At 40.1% G+C, this 18,836-nt stretch overlaps 1 protein-coding gene and 1 long non-coding RNA gene across 2 annotated transcripts in view; one reads left to right on the top strand and one right to left on the bottom strand.

The window, feature by feature from the left end:
- The first annotated feature begins 1,102 nt into the window (after window positions 1-1,102).
- Window positions 1,103-18,836, top strand: part of LOC149444001 (uncharacterized) — a 53,188-nt gene continuing 35,454 nt past the window's right edge. The window contains exon 1 of the long non-coding RNA XR_016306558.1: window positions 1,103-1,246. This is a non-coding gene — a long non-coding RNA (uncharacterized LOC149444001). The remainder of the gene's footprint in view (window positions 1,247-18,836) is intronic.
- On the bottom strand, window positions 10,217-18,761 carry FIBIN (fin bud initiation factor homolog). The gene has a single exon (XM_089654963.1). The coding sequence runs from the start codon at window positions 18,261-18,263 to the stop codon at window positions 17,646-17,648; it is 618 nt and encodes a 205-aa protein (XP_089511089.1). The 5' UTR covers window positions 18,264-18,761; the 3' UTR covers window positions 10,217-17,645.

Genomic DNA, 18,836 nt, shown 5'->3' on the forward strand with positions numbered 1-18,836 from the left:
CTGTCGGACAGGCTGCACACAGCCCGAATGTCGGCTGGTTTCTCTTTAACCGGTTGATACTAGCCAATATTCAGCCCATGTGTTCCAGCCTTTAGTTTAATGAAAAGTTTAAAAAAAAATTAGCAAACGGGACATTAGTTACAGTCAATGACAAGTGTTCCATGTGCTGCTGGCTGAGATTTTAGCTGAAATTTTCAGTCCTCCGATACCCCCCAGTGGTAACAGTCCAGTGCTGTGGGGGTCAAATTGAGCTGAGAGATCTGTCATATGCACTCATCAAGAGTGCCGACTTTGTCTGTCCTTTTCATCCACCTCCTCCATTCATAGAAGTTGTAGTATAGCTTCCATGAATGAAAGGAGATCTATGAATGGACAACAGGTGGAGCATTTTCCTTTTACTTCCTGCTTTTCTACAGTACAAGATATTAAAGCCCAACCCTGGGATATATGAAAATCCTCCCTTGCTAAGCTCTGCTGGCTTCAATTATTCAATCATATTCAAGCCAAAAAATTTGACACCACATTTACTTTCATTTTTACATTCACATTTACTCTAGGGAAAATTCCCATGCAAAGTGCAACTTCCCCTGCAAAGTGAATAGCCTTTTTGCCTTTTTTTAGCATTTCAAAACTATATTAAGACTCATCCCCTCATGTTTTGCATTGTATTGGTATTGTTCTGTCACATGTTCTGTCCCCTTTGTAATGTACAGCGCTGAGCGAACTATTGGCGCTTTATAAATACTGTATAATAATAATAATAATTATTGAAAGAGTCTGAGAAAGTAATGTGCCATTCCTTGGTGCAAGTAGAGACTTTGCCTATTGCAGCATATATTATGGATATTCATACCCCAGATACTTGTAAGAAAGTGTATACTGTTTTATGTATGCCTAAGAATAGCCTTTGCATTCATTTCCTTAGTGAAACAAATGTTACAAAAGCTGAAAAGCATTATGCAATCTGTCAAGCTAAAATATAGACTTTGCAATATCCTGGGGAAATAAATCTCTTAACTGTCTGACCTTGGCACACTGAAGTAATCTAAAACAAATCTAACACTTGACTACACATGACATCATTGAGTAAAACCAGGGAGCATGTTCTGCTTTTACAACATGCACTTTCCATTGTGTTTTATAAAGGTTAATGTACAATGAGGTTACCAGGAAGTCTGATGTAAGGAAGCCTTCCCATGGCCAGTCTTACAATAAGGATTTCATGGACCAGTGTGGAGGCAGAAAGGTAAGAACATACAATTTGCTATTTTCTTCTAAAACAAATGTCAAGACTACAGAATGAAGACATGCAGCGATCATTCATAACATTATGACCACCTACCTAATATTAAATAGGTTCCCCTTTTGTCACCAAAACAACCCTGACTCATCAAGGCGTGGACCCCAATAGACAAAGCCTCACACTGCCTCTGCATGCTTCTTCCCATAGTGCATCCTGCTACCTTCCCCAGTTCAGCGACGAGCACCCCCCCTGCCATCCACATAATGTATAAGAAAATGTGATTCATCAGACCAGGCCACTTCTCCATTTCTCCGTGGTCCAGTTCTGATGCCCATTGTAGGTACTTTTGGCTGTGGACATGGGTCAGCATGGGCACCCTGACTGGTCTGTGGCTACTCAGCCCCATACGCAACAAACTTCTGACACCTTTCTGTCAGAATCAGCCTTAACTTTTTCAGCAATTTGAGCTACAGTTAATCTTCTATTCGGTCGGACTACAAGGGCCAGCCTTTGCTTCCTTTGTGCATCAATGAGCCTTGGCCGCCCATGGCCCCGTTGCTAATTTTCCCATTTTCCTTCACTGGATAACTTTTGGTAGGTCTTGACCATTGCAGACTGGGAATATCCTACAAAAATTGAGGTTTTGGAGTTGCTCTGACACAGTCGTCTAGCCATTACAATTTGGTCCTCATCAAAGTCGCTCTAATACCTAGGCTTGACCATTTTTTTTTTCTTTCAAAGCATCAACTTAGGGACAATATGTTCACTTGCTACATAATATATCCCAGCCACTTTCAGTTGCCATTGTCACAAAACAATTAATGTTATTTACTTAACCTGTTAGTGGCCATAATTTTATGGATGAATGGTGTATTTCCTTAGACACTAGAAAAAACACTCAAAATGAAATTTAAAGGCATCATGAAATTAAATTCCAAAATCAGGTCACATGATCTGAGTGACTTGCTTTCTGTTTAAAAAGACATAGATTAGGAGGAGGGATTGGTGCGGAGGATCGTACTGGTAATGGAACGTGGTGACATGGCATTGATGGAATATTTGATAGGCATGACACCCAAAATGCAGTCAATCAGCAGATGGAGAAAAGTAGATGTAGCAGAGTGCCGCTTATTTGCCATGCGCAGATTCAGGCTTTGCATTCTCTAACTCCTTTTCCTGCAATCCCATATGTTTCAACAATACCCTGAGCTACTGTAAACACCTAAGGAACATAATTTTCCTTCTGTTTCCTCTCTCAGCTCAGAGAGACCACACCTTACGAGGCAAAGATGTCATGTGATCTCCAGACAGGTGTACAGTTCTCCACTGTTAGTTTTGATGTGTGGGCAAACAGGCAGTAGCCCAACAGTGCACATCTTATAAGGAAGACCCAGCCACTAAAGAGAGCATGGTACCAATTGCTGCTGCAGAGTACTGCACTTCAAGTGTAGTAGTCCTGCATCTCCAGCCCCTAACTATGATACCAGCCACTCGCCTATAGTGTCAGTCCTGAGATCCCTCCAGCTGTTCACCTGTGTGCCCAGTACAAGGGCGGACTGACAACTCATGGGGCCCCCGGGCAATAGGGGATCATGGGGCCCCTGTGTCCTTGCCCAAACTCACAAAAGCCTATGAAAAAGGTACCAGGGGCATCTTATGGAGCCCCCTACTGACCCTGGGCCCTCAGGCAGTGGTGCCCCTAGTTTCCAAATGGTCAGTCCGCCCCTGGGCCAGTACTACCCAGAACTTAACTGAGACACGTATGCAGAAGCTAAGCCCAAGTAGCTGTTTATGTATTGTACTGTTTACTGAAATTGGGGGTTGTGATCTAGTATCTGTGGCTACGTGGCCTTATAGATGCTATGCTGTACAGCCACCTAGTGTCCTTACTGAGTTTCAGAGACTTTGCTCTAATGAGCTTCTGTTTGTACAACTTCATAATTGGTAAACATTGTTTTGACCTGTGTGCACACCCTATTGTCATTTCCACCCTCTTTAAATTGTTCAGCCTACTCTGCATCTGTTTAATAAAGTTCAAGGTCAAGCTACCCTCTGATCATTAGGCCGATTCCTCCTACATGTTTTACTAACATCATTGGAGGGTTTCTACTTCCTATATGCACTCATAGCTGTGGTGGCAGCAGAAGTGACAGAACAGCTGCCATTGTATTGTGGGACCACAATAAACAATTCCTTGATATATTCTTTGGGTACTTCTAGGTGAACTCAATGGGAGAAATAATTGCAGGAGCTTTTCAAATGACAACACATGTTTTTGTAGCTCAAGTACCAAGCATTCATCTACAGCAGGGTCTCCAAACTGTGGGTCGGGGGCTGGATGTGGCCCTTTGCTTGCTTTTATCTAGCCCTCAGGTTTTTCCCACTGATACAAGACACTATTCCTTTCCTCCCACCAACAATGTGGCATAATTACTGCTACTGACAGCAACAATGAGGCACTATTTCTCCCATTGACACTAACTATGGGGCACTATTCCTCCTACTGACACCAACGATGGGGCACTATTTTCCCCCACTGACACCAACAATAGGACACTATTCCTCCCACTGACATCAATGATGGGGCACTATTCCTGCCACCGACACCGATGATGGGGCAATATTTCCCCTAAATGACACCAACAATAGGATACTATTCCTCTCACTGACACAACTGGACGCTATTCCTCCCACTGACACCAACAATTGTGCACTATTCCTTCCCCTTACACCAATGAGGGGATGCTATTCCTCCCCCTAATACCAAAGATGCGTTGTTTACTCCTATTGATGCCAGGACAATTTCTACTCCCAATGGCCACATTCCGGCCCCCCGATAGTCTAATGAACAGTAAACTGGCCCTATGTTTAGAAAGTTTGGAGACCCCTGATCTACAGTATTCTTCTGCAGGCTCTTGTAAGATCCAATGGTAAAACCTTGGTAGTTCTGCTTGTCGGCAATTCTGGTTTTCAAGGATAACAGTGTTCTTCTATTTCATATGGCGCCACTCAGTTATCATTAAACATTCAAAATGTCAAGAAAAAATATCCTTTCTCTTCTTTGTCTTCACTTTTTGTGAAAAATGAATAAAAATAAACAGTAAAATATTTATGGTGTCTGGAACCTTATGACAGTGCTCAAAACAGAAAAAGGAAAGCAAAATGTAAAAGGCCATGACTAAGGCACAACAGATGTCATCATCCCAACTGACAGTGATTGCTATGCAGCCCTGAGCTCCTTAACCCTAACCTAACTACAATAAACACTGTGACACATTTTTTTTTGGAGTTAAATTTGCCATAGCGGCCAATTATCATCAAATAACCAAAAATAACAAACATTCCTTAACCGCTTCCCAACCGCCCTATAGCAGAAGTACTGCTACATGGTGACAGGGCTTGCGTAAAATCATGTATACATACGTGATTTTGTATTTCAGGGTAGGGGAGCGCGTGCCATTGGTGGCTACAGCGGTCAATCACTGAGATTCCCCACCAGAACCCGGCGATTGCAGAGGAACACTGACAGAGGAGAAGTCTGTATGTAAACAATACAGATCTCTCCCATGTCAACACCAGCACCTTGCTATGTATTGCTCTGCATAGCAGGGTTTAACACCTTCCCACCCGGCCTATAGCAGATTGATGGCCGGGCGGGACATTCACCTTTGTGACTGGGCGTCATATGACGTCCTGTCAAAATGAGCCGTCCGCGGGGCCGCGCAGCGGCGCGATCTGTCACCAGCTCTGTGTCCACGGGAAACAGCCGATGACATATCATTACACCGGCCGTTGCCAGCGTCAAGTGACTGCTGTATCCAATCACAGCAGATCACATATCAGTTGTATACAATGGATGGCTTCCTGCCATGCCATCCATTGTATACAATTATGTTGTTAGCTGTGACTGGTCAAGGCAGTCACATGATACAGACAGGGCCAATCAAAGCCTATCTGTATCATGTGATCAGCTTTGCCCAATCACAGCTAATCACAAGAAAAGACTGAATGAATCAGTTTCATTCAGTAACAATGATTGCAAATATCAATGAAATACATTGGTATTAGCAATCATAATGTGTTAAAAAAAAAATTCCTGATCACTTGCCCATAGTAGTTCAATGTTACTATGGTAACATTGTATTGCTTTGGTCACAGTGTGCTGAAAAATAAAATAGTAAAAAAAAAGAAAAAATTTAATAAAAAATAAACGAAAAATAGTAAAATTTGAAAAAAAAAATACTAATTCAATTATTATTATTATTTTCACCAAAGAAATGTAGCAGAATACATTTTGACCTAAATTTATAAAGAAATGTTATTTATTTGAAAAAGTTTATAACAGAAACAAAGAAAAGTGCATTTTTTTTCAAAAGTTTCAAGTGTTTTTTGTTTTATTTAGCAAAAAATAAAAAACTCAGTGGTGATTAAAAACCATCAAAAGAAAGCTCTATTTGTGTGAAAATATGATAAAAATTTCATATGGGTACAGTGTTGCATGACCGCGCAACTGTCATTCAAAGTGCGACAGAGCTGAAAGCTGAAAATTGGCCTGGGCAGGAAGGGGGTGTAAGTGCCCGGTATCGAAGTGGTTAAAGCATATCCAAACCCATAAACAAAACTGTAAAATATTGCAGTAAGCCGATATATGTAGCGTGATGGCGCCGCTCAAAGCTGGAGCTCAATAATCACCTCACCAATATGAAGGGGGAGTGGTGTCCACAATCATTTCCAGTCTTGCAAGTATGATGTGAGAGAGGACACTGCTCTAACCGCATGTGGAATCTTGTATGAAGATGGCCGCAGCCGTCGCTCCGGTCACTCCCTCTGATGCGTTTCTCCCCACCCACCGGGGCTTGGTCACAAAGGAAGCCATCTTCATACAAGATTCCCCGAACGGTTAGAGCGGTGTCCTCTCTCACATCACACTTGTAATGTATTTCAGCTTACCAGTAATTAGATGTATGGGCTGCACTAGCTTTCTTTTTTCATACATTTCCCTTTGTTTTCACCTGGTAATCCAGTGAATGACATCCTTACTGTCACTTAACCACTTTGCGCCGGTGCCTCCTGGCCCTTTAAGAGTTTCCAGAAGACGGGAGGTGGGCAGGGTATTAGGGTCATGTGCCTGCTGTGATTCGCCGTCACATGATCAAAAAAGGTGCTGATTGAAAGGGGAGATGGGGTCCTTTCCGTGAGTCACGGACATATATGCTGGTAGCACGCAGAGCTCGCGCTCTCAGCACATATGTATTTTCTAATTGCACGCAAATATGCGGCCGCTCGGCATCAAGGCCCAGACGCCGGGAGGCCGCATATTTGCATGCCCTTGGCGTCAAGGGGTTAAGATTGTTTTTTTTTCAGCTCATAAGAAGTGACAAGGACACTGCATTTCTGGAAAGATCAGCAGGCATTTCTGTACTTGTTAAAAATGCTCTTTGCTGTAAAAAAAGAAACAAATATAGTATGTATGCTTCAGCATTCGGGGTTCAGTATATGGTGAATTGGCTGTCAGGAGGTTCTAGAGTGATAGGGGACATAAAGGGTTACTTAGGCGAGGATTTATATTCTCAGCAAAAATAGTTCCCCTCCAATTAGTGTCAAGAATTCATATACCCTGTAACTTTACTCCATATGCTGCTACCATTATTGCTGATTGGGATTGAGCTACTAGAAAATCCCCACAGCCCTAAGTCTATAGAAGCAAAATGTCATTGTTGGGCCGCAGACAAAAAAATAACAACTTATAGGTTTTTAAAGTTTTTTTTCATAAGCTTTTTAATTTGAAAGTTAAAAAGTGACCTTTGTATAACTTACAAAAAAAGATAACAAGCAGATTGTTGATGAGAGCACGCATCACAACTTCCTTGCCTTTGTACATCGTTCAACTGCTGCAGATTAACAGTTGATGGATGGGCTTGGGGAAATACCTGCATATAAACAACGAAGTATGAATGCAGTAGTACCTGTGCTATTAGGGGATATTTGTCAAAGAAAATGAGCAATTCTTTTTCTGTTGATATTGTTAGGCTGGCCATACACTATACAATTTTCTTACAATTTTCTGTCCAATTTCCTTTAGATTTATTATGTAGTGCAAGGGCCTGCCTAATTGGATACAATTGAAAGTGTTTAAGTTTGACATCCTATTACACCCTGTTCCAAATTATTATGCAAATTCTATTTAAGTGTCAAAGATGAAATATTTTGTTTTTCCGTTTAATTCATGGATGGCATTGTGTGTCAGGGCTCTTTTGATCACTGAAAACAATCTGGGACACCTGTGATAATTAGATTGGCCGGTGAGCCCAATTTAAGGAGAAACTGCTAAAGGAGGGTGTTCCACATTATTAAGCAGAGCACCATTTTCAAGCAATATGGGGAGGAAAGAGGATCTCTCTGCTGCCAAAAAGAGTGAAATAGTTCAATGCCTTGGACGAGGTATGAAAACATTAGATATCTCACGAAAACGTAAGCGTGATCATTGCACTATTAAGAGATTTGTGGCTGATTCAGAGCACAGACGGGTTCGTGCAGATAAAGGCACATTGAGGAAGATTTCTGCCAGATCCATGCATCGGATCAAGAGAGCAGCTGCTAAAATACCATTACATAGCAGCAAACAGATATTTGAAGCTGCTGGTGCCTCTGGAGTCCCACGGACATCAAGGTGTAGAGTCCTCCAGAGTCTTGCAACTGTGCATAAACCTTCTATTCGGCCACCACTAACCAATGCTCACAAGCAGAAACGGCTGCATTGGGCAGAAAAATACATGAAGACTAATTTTCAAACAGTCCTGTTTGCTGATGAGTGCCGTGCAACCCTGGATGGTCCAGATGGATGGAGCAGTGGATGGTTAGTGGACGGCCACCCTGTTCCAACAAGGCTGTGACATCAGCAAGGCAGTGGTGGAGTCATGTTTTGGGCCGGAATCATGGGAACAGAGCTGGTCAGCCCCTTTAGGGTCCCCGAAGGTGTAAAGATGACCTCTGCAAAGTATGTGGAGTTTATGACTGACCACTTTCTTCCCTGGTACAGAAGGAAGAACTATGCTTTCCATAATAAAATCATCTTCATGCATGACAATGCATCATCTCATGCTGCAAAGAATACCTCTGCATCAATGGCTGTTATGGGGATAAAAGGAGAGAAAGTCATGGTGTGGCCTCCATCCTCCCCTGACCTCAATCCTATTGAGAACCTTTGGAGCATCCTCAAGCAAAAGATCTATGAGGGTGGGAGGCAGTTTACATCCAAACAGCAGCTCTGGGAGGCTATTCTGACATATTTCAAACAAATTCAAGCAGAAACTGTCCAAAAACTCACAAGTTCAATGGATGCAAAACTTGTGAAGCTGCTATCAAATAAGGGGTCCTATGTTACAATGTAACGTGATCTGTTAAAATGTTTAAAAAGTTAAAATGTTGTTAAAAGTTTGATTGAAATAGCTTTTGATTTCAGTAAATATGCTGAAAACACAACAAATGACAATTTTCAGTTCTTTACAACCTATAAAGTGTTTTGAAACTTACTGTGCGTAATAATTTGGAACAGTGCATTGTAAGTTTTTTATGTTAAAAAAATATTGTTATCATTAGGAGGTTTGTTCAATAAAATTTGAATTGTACTCTTAATAGTTGATAACATGAGAATTATGCTGACTGTTATTTACATCAATTATTTAGGTAAATGAGAAAAATATAATTTGCATAATAATTTGGAACAGGGTGTATATCGTTTTCAGTAAATCTAAACCAACAATCTCAAGAAAATTGTATAATCTATGGCCAGCCTTAGACATGTTCTGTTAGGTTGACCCTCCTTTCATCCTAAAAATACATTATCCCCAGTGTGAGATTTACCAGTTTAATTGCAGCTCTAATTGTGTTATTTAACGTGGGTTGTCTGTGAGAACTGGAGATCAGAGAGTGAGGAAATGAATTTCCAAGAAATATTGCAACCAAATGTGAACGTGAGAGAGTAACATTACATGTAGATGTCAAGTACTATTTGCAGAATCTTCGTTTTGGTTATACAGCAATAATTCTTGTATTGTTCTTTCATAGAAATGACCAGAAATGTATTGCAGCAAGCAATATACAGTGTATGTAAGTGTTCTGTATACCATAGACCAGGGGCGGACTGACCATTTGGAAACTCAGGCACTGCCCGAGGGCCCGGGGTCAGTAGGGGTCCCCATGAGATGCCCCTGGTACCTTTTTCATAAACTTTTTTGAGTTTGGGCAAGGACACAGGGGCCCCATGATCCCCAGTTGCCTGGGGGCCCCATGAGTTGTCAGTCCACCCCTGCCATAGACTGTATTGTAAATCACATTGGCAGCATTCTACATTTGTCAGTTTCAGCAAAATGCAGCATTCCCTTTTAATTAACGAAAACTTACGATGCATACCATTATTTCCATCACAGATCCCCCCAAAAATCTCTTTGCTAATTTAAGGGTTAACGTCAAGTAGATTAAAAAAATGCAAGTATATGTTAATTAATACGTCATTAGATGTATTATTTAAAATGCAACCAATGAAAGTACCTGAATTTGACTTGAAATTAGTCATTTACAATCTCTTCCACCGGAGCACACAGACTGAGACAGGGATGGGCTGGACTGAGAGCCAATCAGGTATGCTACATGTATAAATGCTGCCAAGGAGCATGACGTTAGGGGGAGGAAGTAGAGTGAGCAGAGAGATGACCTGATCAGTTTGCTGCTGCTCTTTTACTGTCCAGTCAGTAGGCCATCATTATATTACTTCTATAGTCTGCTTTGTTTTATTGTGACATTTCTGTGATAACAGTTTAACATTTGACAATTGTCCTACATTAATTATATTGTTTAACCACTTTTGCCTGTACTTATTCCTGGTAATATATAGCTATATTTTGAGCAGTGGCTCAGCTTTCAAAGGATTATTTTTTCACTTTCTTGTACAAATGAAATTCTTTGTTGCAGTAACAGGTTGTACAATTTCTTTATTTAGAGTAACCCATATACAGTACATATCTATGATTTACAAGCACTAATAATATGGTTTCTTTCATTCACGGGTACATTTTGTTAAAGCTTGCACTTTTGCCTTTGTCATTAGGAGACATTAACATAGGATATTGAGAAGCCAACAAAAGTGTAAACACAATAATATGCAAAATACAGTCTAGCTCAGCCTTTCTCAACTTTTTACCCCAGAGGAACTCCCAAAAATAATGCTTAGTTGTTGGGGAATCCTTACTAAAATTAACTCATTGAGGGTCAATGGTAAAAATGTACCTTACATTGGTGGTCAACAGGAAGATTGCATTCCTTGCAATGGCGGTCAGAATGCCACCCTTACAGACAGCTAAAAAATATAATTGGTGTCTTGCTGCTGGCTTTGCCAAGCGGCATTGGCCCTGAAGATTTTCAGGCACCTTTAAGTGGGAAGTCAATCATCTACAGATCAAGGGACACCTAGCAATCTCTGGAAGAATCTTAGTTTGCTACGAATGCTGGATGAGAAAAACTGGTTTGACCGATAAAGTGTAGTTTTCTCAAAACCTTTTTTTAAGCCTTGTGTGATGTGAAGAAGTGTCTGACACCCTATTGTCCATGATGTCAGCAGAGCAGGAGGTTACCACACCATCTTCATCCTGAACTGTGGACCTCCATTACCATGGAGAATTTACAAGGGGGTCAGTGATGCTGGTGTCACCAGCCCTCTAGTAGATTCTTCTTAGGTATGTATGAAGTTAATAGAGAGAATTCAAGGAACTCTCCTTATAGAGGAGTCCTAACTCTATAACTGTAGAACTGGAGGTGATGGTGGTGGGGTTTATTTTGTGCTGGGGTTACAAATAACATATAAGATGCAGTGTCAGGGATTCACATCCTATTTTATTCATCCTAAAACTAAAAATGTTTTATGTACAATTCATATTGAATTATACCCTCTGCATTTTTATTCATAGTTTCTTCCCTTACAACTCTATCTACGCCACATAAGGGGCAGTGCTTGCTGAATCTGGCAAGGTTTGCCAAATGTAGGCATGTATGATTGAGATAGGTAGGAATTTCACTAAACTGAAGGCAGGACCTTATTGTGTCTCAGTTATTTACTATAAAATGGTGAAAATGTAACAATGTTGTGTGGAAGGACTAGATTAGGGGTGTCAAACTGGTGGCCCTCCAGCTGTTGCAAAACTACAAGTCCCATCCTGCCTCTGCCTTTGGGATTCATGCTTGTAACTGTCAATCTTGCAATACCTCATGGGACTTTGGCAACTACCTCATGGGTAGTTTGGCAACATCTGGAGGGCCACCAGTTTGACACCTGTGGACTAGATAATCATTTCAGTGTCCTGTTGTGAGAGAAACATTGTTGACTTCTAAAAATGCTGGTTGCTCGACTGCTGTGCTGTCCCTCTCCCATGACAGGTTTACTTCAAAATATATTTAAAAGGAAAGGCAGCTGTCATCAGACCTCCTTGTGTGAAAATATTAAAAAAATGCCTAAATTCTTACATCTAAGCATCAATCAATGGGAACAGTGAGCTGGCGATATTTGTTACATGTTGGTACCACCATCAACAATTTTTGTTTTAAAACATTATTTGAAAGATCCATGACATTTCAAAGTGAAACTTACTTAAATTGTACTGACTGTTGTTAAAGCAAAACTGAAGAGTTGAGAATCATTTCCTACAAGTACCTGTTAAGAAGCTCATATATACAGGTCATGGTATACTTAGCAGTAGTTAGTCACATTCATCTGGATTTGTTTTGCCACTAATCCAAGTGAATTCCTCTCCTCTGCTGAGTGTCAGGAGCATACCACAGCATATCCACAAAAACATAACTCAGCCTCCTTAGTCCAATCACAATGGAATGTGTCAAAGCAGAACTAGATGGGAGGTGTCAAATTTTATATAACTGTTTTTTTCTGTTTGTATAAATCTAAATCGCCATGGTGCAATGAAGCTTGGGACAGGTATTAGTTGTTTGAGTTACTTGGCTTTGGGTGTGAATTGTTATCAGGATGCTGGGGTAAGAATGGTAAAGCAGCATTATATGTGGATAACAGATCATGCTGAAACCACCACCCCTGATTATAAATGGTTTCAGTTTGGCATAGCCAATCCATAGATTGAAGGAAAGAAAGTTGCTTGATTCCCCCATCAACACAGCTAGTGTTAATGGGGGAATCCCTCCCGCAGTGCTATTGTGTTCTGCCAGTGTCCCCACCAGCAGAATACAATAATCACTGCTGGCAGCTAAACCCACTGGCAGTGATCACTAGAAAAAAATCTGACAGACTGGTTGTTCTGAAGTTAATATCTATAGCCGGCAATAGATGGCCCATGGTGATTGGATTATATCATTAGATCAGAGTGATTTCACAAACTCTTTTACTGGGAATGATCGCTTTTAATAACATCAAAGTTGGCTTGTACAGCAATATATATGCTGTATAGATACCAGGGGTGGACTGACCATTCAAGCACTCGGGCACTGCCTCTGGTACCTTTTTCATAGGCTTCTTTGGGTGTGGGCAAGGACACAGGGGCCCCATGATCCCCTATTGCCCGGGGGCCCCATGAGTTGTCAGTCCGCCCCTGATAGATACAAAAAAGGGTATAGAGGCACCTATGGGTGATGCAGCAGAGATAAATCAAATTGACAATAAAATGCTGTTGTTTTGACATATCTTCACTGACCTGTGAGTGCCTTTGGACTTTTATGGATATTTCTTTGTGTGGGAGCAGCCAAGCATTTGCCTCACATTAGATTTACTAAAATTGAAGCACTCAGATTTTGGTGCAGTTGTGCATGGTAGCCAATCAGCTTCTAACTTCAGCTTGTTTAATTAAGCTTTGTGAATAAAACCTGGAAGCTGATTGGTTTCTATACAGAGCTGCGCCAGTTTTTGCACTTTCCAGTTTTAGTATCAGGACAAAACAACTGGGTGCTCTGATGACCTAAACGATGAGAAAAGGTGAAAGAAAAAAAAGGGTTTCAGCAGGTTACCTTGAGAAAGGTGGGCTGTGACCCATCAAAATGTAATAGACATATTTTTTGCTTCAATTTTCTTGTTGTTTAAGTCATGTCAGTGCCTGAACAAGTTGATTTTATATATACATATTAATTTGCATTGCAAGTGATCACCAGGTGCTGTATCCTGTATATTGTTTACATCACCCTTATCTACATTTTGTTACATTTTAGTAGTACGTTTGGCTGCCAGACACACTTTGTTGGTGGTGTTGCACCTTCCAATTATACAAAGCTTATAAAACCAGGGGAATGCGTATTCTCCAATCTCTACAGTAGTTACTGCAAAGAGATTGCATCCTTTCCTACATGAGTCATATGCTTGTTTAAAATTTATGATCGCTAACTCCTTTTAGTAGCTAGTAAAAAAGGAAATATATGAACTTGTCTCAAAGTTGAATGTGTGATGCACTGACTAGTGAGCTAAGGGGAAAACATCTGTAAAATGCCAACCACGATAAATCAAGGATTTAGGACTAGTGTTTGGCAGACCTGGGGCCATAGGGACTATACCACTGGAGGACATTAAACAATGTTCATGTGGATTGGCTCCAAGAGATTTATTAATATAGGATTTTCACTTTAAACTAAACATGAACCCATCTTGAGATTCTTCCAAATAGCAATCCGTACATAATAGCCACAAGTCATGATTAGCAAGTAGTAAATTGGTTTAAAATCATGCTGAATTGAATAAATGTTAATTATTTTATTCCCATGAAAATATGTACAAAAATTTGCCCAATATGCAAAGAGTCATAAAATTCCTGAATCATTCCTGGATTCATAAATTGTGCAATTGTCTTCAGTTGTGTGTAAATAATCAGATCAATTTAAAGCCGATGAATCTGATTCCAGCCATCTCATGTTTACCACATTACCTACAGTGCCACACCAGGTGCAAACTGGTACTGCACACTGACCAACAACCATTTCTCCATTTATTTTAATAGGTCTGGAGTTGCAATTTGACCATGGTGGTAAAAGATAAGCAGGTCATTGTCATTTGATAGTCTTGGAATAGCTCTAAAGAGTCCCCATAACCAATCCTCATAACAGCTGGTTGACATAGGGTCATAACTGGGCATCTCTTTGCCACTTAGCAGAATTGTTTCCAAAAAAGATTCTACTACTATCTTTATGAAAACAGAAAAGCTCCCCAAGCTGCTGTATGTGTAACTAGCTAAATATTAGGTCCATAGCTGCAAGAACTAATAATAATATTACTAAATATAAGGTATTAACGATAATAAATGTTTTTTTTTTTTAAAACAAAAATGGTAGCCTTATTTACTCCTGGCATACAATACATATCCTTAGACCCATTCATTCATTTTAGTGTTGATTGTTTTTTGCTGCTATGCTATATTTTTTTGACTAAAGATTATTTGACCAGGTCAGTTTTTCATACTGTATGAAAAGATGCACTTATCAGTCTTGACAGTCTTCAATGGCCTGCTCATGTTTGTAAGTCCAATGCAGGGGTGGACTGACAACTCATAGGGCCCCCGGGCAGTAGAGGATCATGGGGCCCCTGTGTCCTTGCCCAAACTCAAAAAAGCGTATGTAAAAAGGTGTCAGGGGCATCTCATGGGGCCCCCTACTGACCCCGGGCCCTCGGGCAGTGCCCGAGTTTCCAAATTGTCAGTCCGCCCCTGGTCCAATGACAATAGCCAGCTTTAGGATCCATGCACATTAGCGTTTTTTTAAGCTCCTAGAAGCTATTATGAGCTTTTTTTCTATGCTCCAGGACATTAATAGTGTCATCCTATGTGTCCATGCACATTAGTTTATGCTAGAAATGTTTTTTAAACTTCAGCATTTAGGAGCAGAAAAAAAATAATTTTTCTAGAGTTTTTGGGAGCGTTTTTCCGGCAGAAAAAAAACACAGAACGCTCCTAAATGCTCTTAAATTCTACTAACAGCTTTTTTTAGTGCTTTTTTTCCTTCATGTACTGTAAAAACACTAATAAAATGCTAACGCTCCTAAAAGCTACTATAATGCTCCTAAATTGTAAGCTCTAACGAGCAGGGCCCTCTTGTTTCCTCTTGTACCAAATTGTATTGTAAGTGTAATGTCTACCTTCATTTTGTAAAGCGCTGCGCAAACTGTTAGTGCTATATAAATCCTGTATAATAGTAATAATAATACTACAAGCCGGCACAAAAATGCTTTTATCAGCGTTTTTCATCCAGCATTTTTTAAACTTATAAAAAAAATGCTAGTGTGCATGGAGCCTTACATTTAAATTTAATCTATTTACTCTTTACTAAATAGAATTATCTTTCCCCAACCATTCAATTCACTGAGCCAGCGTTTTCTTCATCTAAAGAAGGTTTCCTTCGTTTTTCATTCCCTATATCTGGCTTTTCACAGCAAAAACAGCCTAATGCACCTTAAGTAGAATTTACTATATTCAAGGCTTTTAAAGATGGGCTTTGTTTCAGAATACTAATACTCAGCATCAGGGGCGGACTGATAACTCATGGGGCCCCCGGGCAATAGCGGATCATGGGGCCCCTGTGTCCTTGCCCAAACTCAAAAAAGCCTATGAAAAAGGTACCAGGGGCATCTCATGGGGCCCCCTACTGACCCCGGGTCCTCGGGCAGTGCCCGAATTTCCAAATGGTCAGTCTGCCCCTGCTCAGCATTTGCTCCAGATGCAGTGCATGCATTTTAGTACTTTTTCACCTTCCATCCTCAACACAGGTGAAGCTCTGGAGCTGCATTTGATCTTCTTTTGGCTCCAATGTAGGCACTTTTGAAGCAGTAGCAATGAATAGCAATGGATTAGGCTATATCAAAAGAAATAGGCGCACAGTAAAAAAAGAGCAACAATATGATCATTTGCACTGCTCAATTAAAGTAAATAAAATCTATAGACATGCATTAAGGTATACTGTAAATATAAGTCAAATGAAGAAAAAATATGTCCATCTACTAAGTCAGAAGTGTATATCTCTGCAGTTTGTTCTGCAGCATCCGGCACTGACTGCACTGCAGCCCATTTACCTCTAGTGGAAGTCTCTAATTTGCTCATAGAGGGAGCTGCAAGACAATGGGACACAAAAGCACCCATCATGGGACACTAAACTGAGAAAGTGAAGGGAGGCCAGTTACACATATTTACAGACTCCTTAGCCCTTTCTCTGCAAATCTTTTAATGGACTCCCCTTTTTTTTTTTAAAAAAAAAGCATAAAAAGAAAGACCACCTAGATAGCATGGATACAATAATGACAATTGTTTTTGCATATCTCATAAATGTTAAGCTAGTTAGATTGCATGGGGTGCTTATCATTTATGTACAGCCATTTTCAATAATATTCATGGACTGTTTATGGGCATTTTTTTTATTACTTTTATTCTTTTCTAATATATTTAAGTAGGAAAATACCTAATTAGCAGGGGGAAAACAATTTACCATGACAACAATCAATACATTCATCATAATTATTTCTATAATACCTCTCCTCCCCGATCATGTTGCCTGCATTGTAGGAAAGGCCTAGTTAATATCCCTATAAATTGCACAACGTAATTAAATTGTTTGGCACTAGAGATAACCCAGAGTGAATGGCTTTCATTTTATTAAGATTTATATAGGATATTGTGAAAATGTTTCATCATGTACATAGGAAACACATATGATACATAATACCGTCCTGTGCAACAGAATACAAATATATTCAAAGATTCTTATGCCTATAAAACAAGTGTTTTACTCTATAATAGAATGCTTCTTATGTACAGCATATGTATTTTCATCAATGCAACAATCCTGATAAAATAAATAATATATACCAGAATAAGATGTACCTATAATAGTACAGAACCTGCTCTAATCCCAGGCTGTAGAAAAATAAATTTTTAAATATAATTTAACTCAATACATGCTGTGCGAACCTGCTAAAAAAAAATGATATCGCATGCCCCACGACTGGTTCTATCAGCATCTTAAATTTAAGTGTTCAAGGATCAACCAAAATGTTGACATAGAATGTAACAATTTAAATATTAAAAACAATGCATAGAGTTACAATGCATTCTTTACTTCCTCCTTGTTTATGATTGAATTCATTGATTACTTCATCCCAACTAAAGGTGTGCATTGGACTGCGCTGCAGTTCTGCCTGGAGTCAAATGGGTTAAGTGCCAGGTCAACCAAAAAAAAAAAAGGAGCACTGTGTCACTTTTGCGTAGAGGAAGTCATTCTAGGATCATAGGGATATCTTTGAAATAACTCAGTATTTCCTGAGCATTTGCTATACATACAGCATGAGTCATAGCTACTTTTAAATACTTTAAGATGTTAAGAATCTGCATAAATTAAGGACAGGAAACCCTTAGATTTCATGGTTTCAAGCTTTCAGATATTCATTTTTCAGCCTGCTTAGCCTAGCACCATGGCTTCGAATAGTTAAAGACAGGAGTTCATGTTTATCCCTAAGTCCCAGAGAGACATCCATGGTTTCCTTAAGCACGGCTCTGGTGTGGATCATCATATCCACAAAGTCATCGTTTAACCCCTTCATCTCGTTCTTCTCGTTTTCCTGGCTCTGCTTAAACTTTAATTCCAGTTCCGTCAAAGACTTATCCGAGTTGGAGAAGGCTTCACTAATCTGGGAGGACTCCCTGCCCAGGTACTTTCCATAGCTTTCCTCTCCATCCAGGTCATAGGATATGCTTTTACTGATACTTTCAAGTACTCTCTCAGCGTCTTCTATCTGTCTTTTGATCACGATGAATTCTTCCTTTAAAGAAAGGGATTGCCCCTCTCCTAAAGCACATGATCTTTCATCAGTCACTCTAAAGAGCATCTGACACTTCTCGGGGTCATCGTTTTCTTCGTAGTCCCCATCGGGGACAAAATAATGGTGTAGAGTTCCATTGGACATCTCAGGGTGCAGGGGGCCATTGTAGAAACCATAACACAGGTTACAGAAAATTCCAAACCACAGAAGCTGCAATCTTGTCATTGTGCAAAGTATTCTCTTGCTACAGTGCCAGCAGTAGACAGTCAAGTAATAGAATTTTTAATTCCTAAGCCAAGCACGGATATCCTCCTTGGCAGCAAGATGCACCCTTGACATTCCACAAGTTGCTATTTTGGAATTAAATATAGTGTAGTCCCAGGTATGGAGAATGCAAAGTTGCGTTAGTCAAGTCCTGTTCAGTTTGCAGACAAAAAATTGTCTGTATTCAATCGGTGAAGGACACTGAGAAAACAGGGAAGAGCTCATATGTAAAGACAGCAGACTCCAATCCCTTCTTTGGGTGCAGCAGAAGCAGCACAGCGTGTCTGTGCACTGAGAGATTGCTCTCTCCTGCAGCATGCTACTATACTATTTCAACATCTGGGCTGCTGTTGCAAAGTTTTTTTTTTCTTTTTTTGGCTAATGATATGCTGTAGAAGAGGTATCTGTTCTCAAATTACACCAAGATTTCGTCACCCTAGGAGCTAAGGAGCAGAAGAATCCTTTCAGTCAGGCTTAGCTATTAAAGCTGCATTAAGTATTTGTTCCTTTCCACTGCAAAAAAAAAAAGAAAGG

This window comes from Staurois parvus, unplaced genomic scaffold (genome assembly GCF_062004578.1).
Source record: "Staurois parvus isolate SC_StPar_1 unplaced genomic scaffold, SC_StPar_1.0 ptg000818l, whole genome shotgun sequence".
In the NCBI taxonomy this organism is placed as follows: domain Eukaryota; kingdom Metazoa; phylum Chordata; class Amphibia; order Anura; family Ranidae; genus Staurois; species Staurois parvus.

Excerpts from the sequence above, each read along its gene's own strand:
- FIBIN (XM_089654963.1), bottom strand. The coding sequence starts at position 18,263 with ATGACAAGATTGCAGCTTCTGTGGTTTGGAATTTTCTGTAACCTGTGT.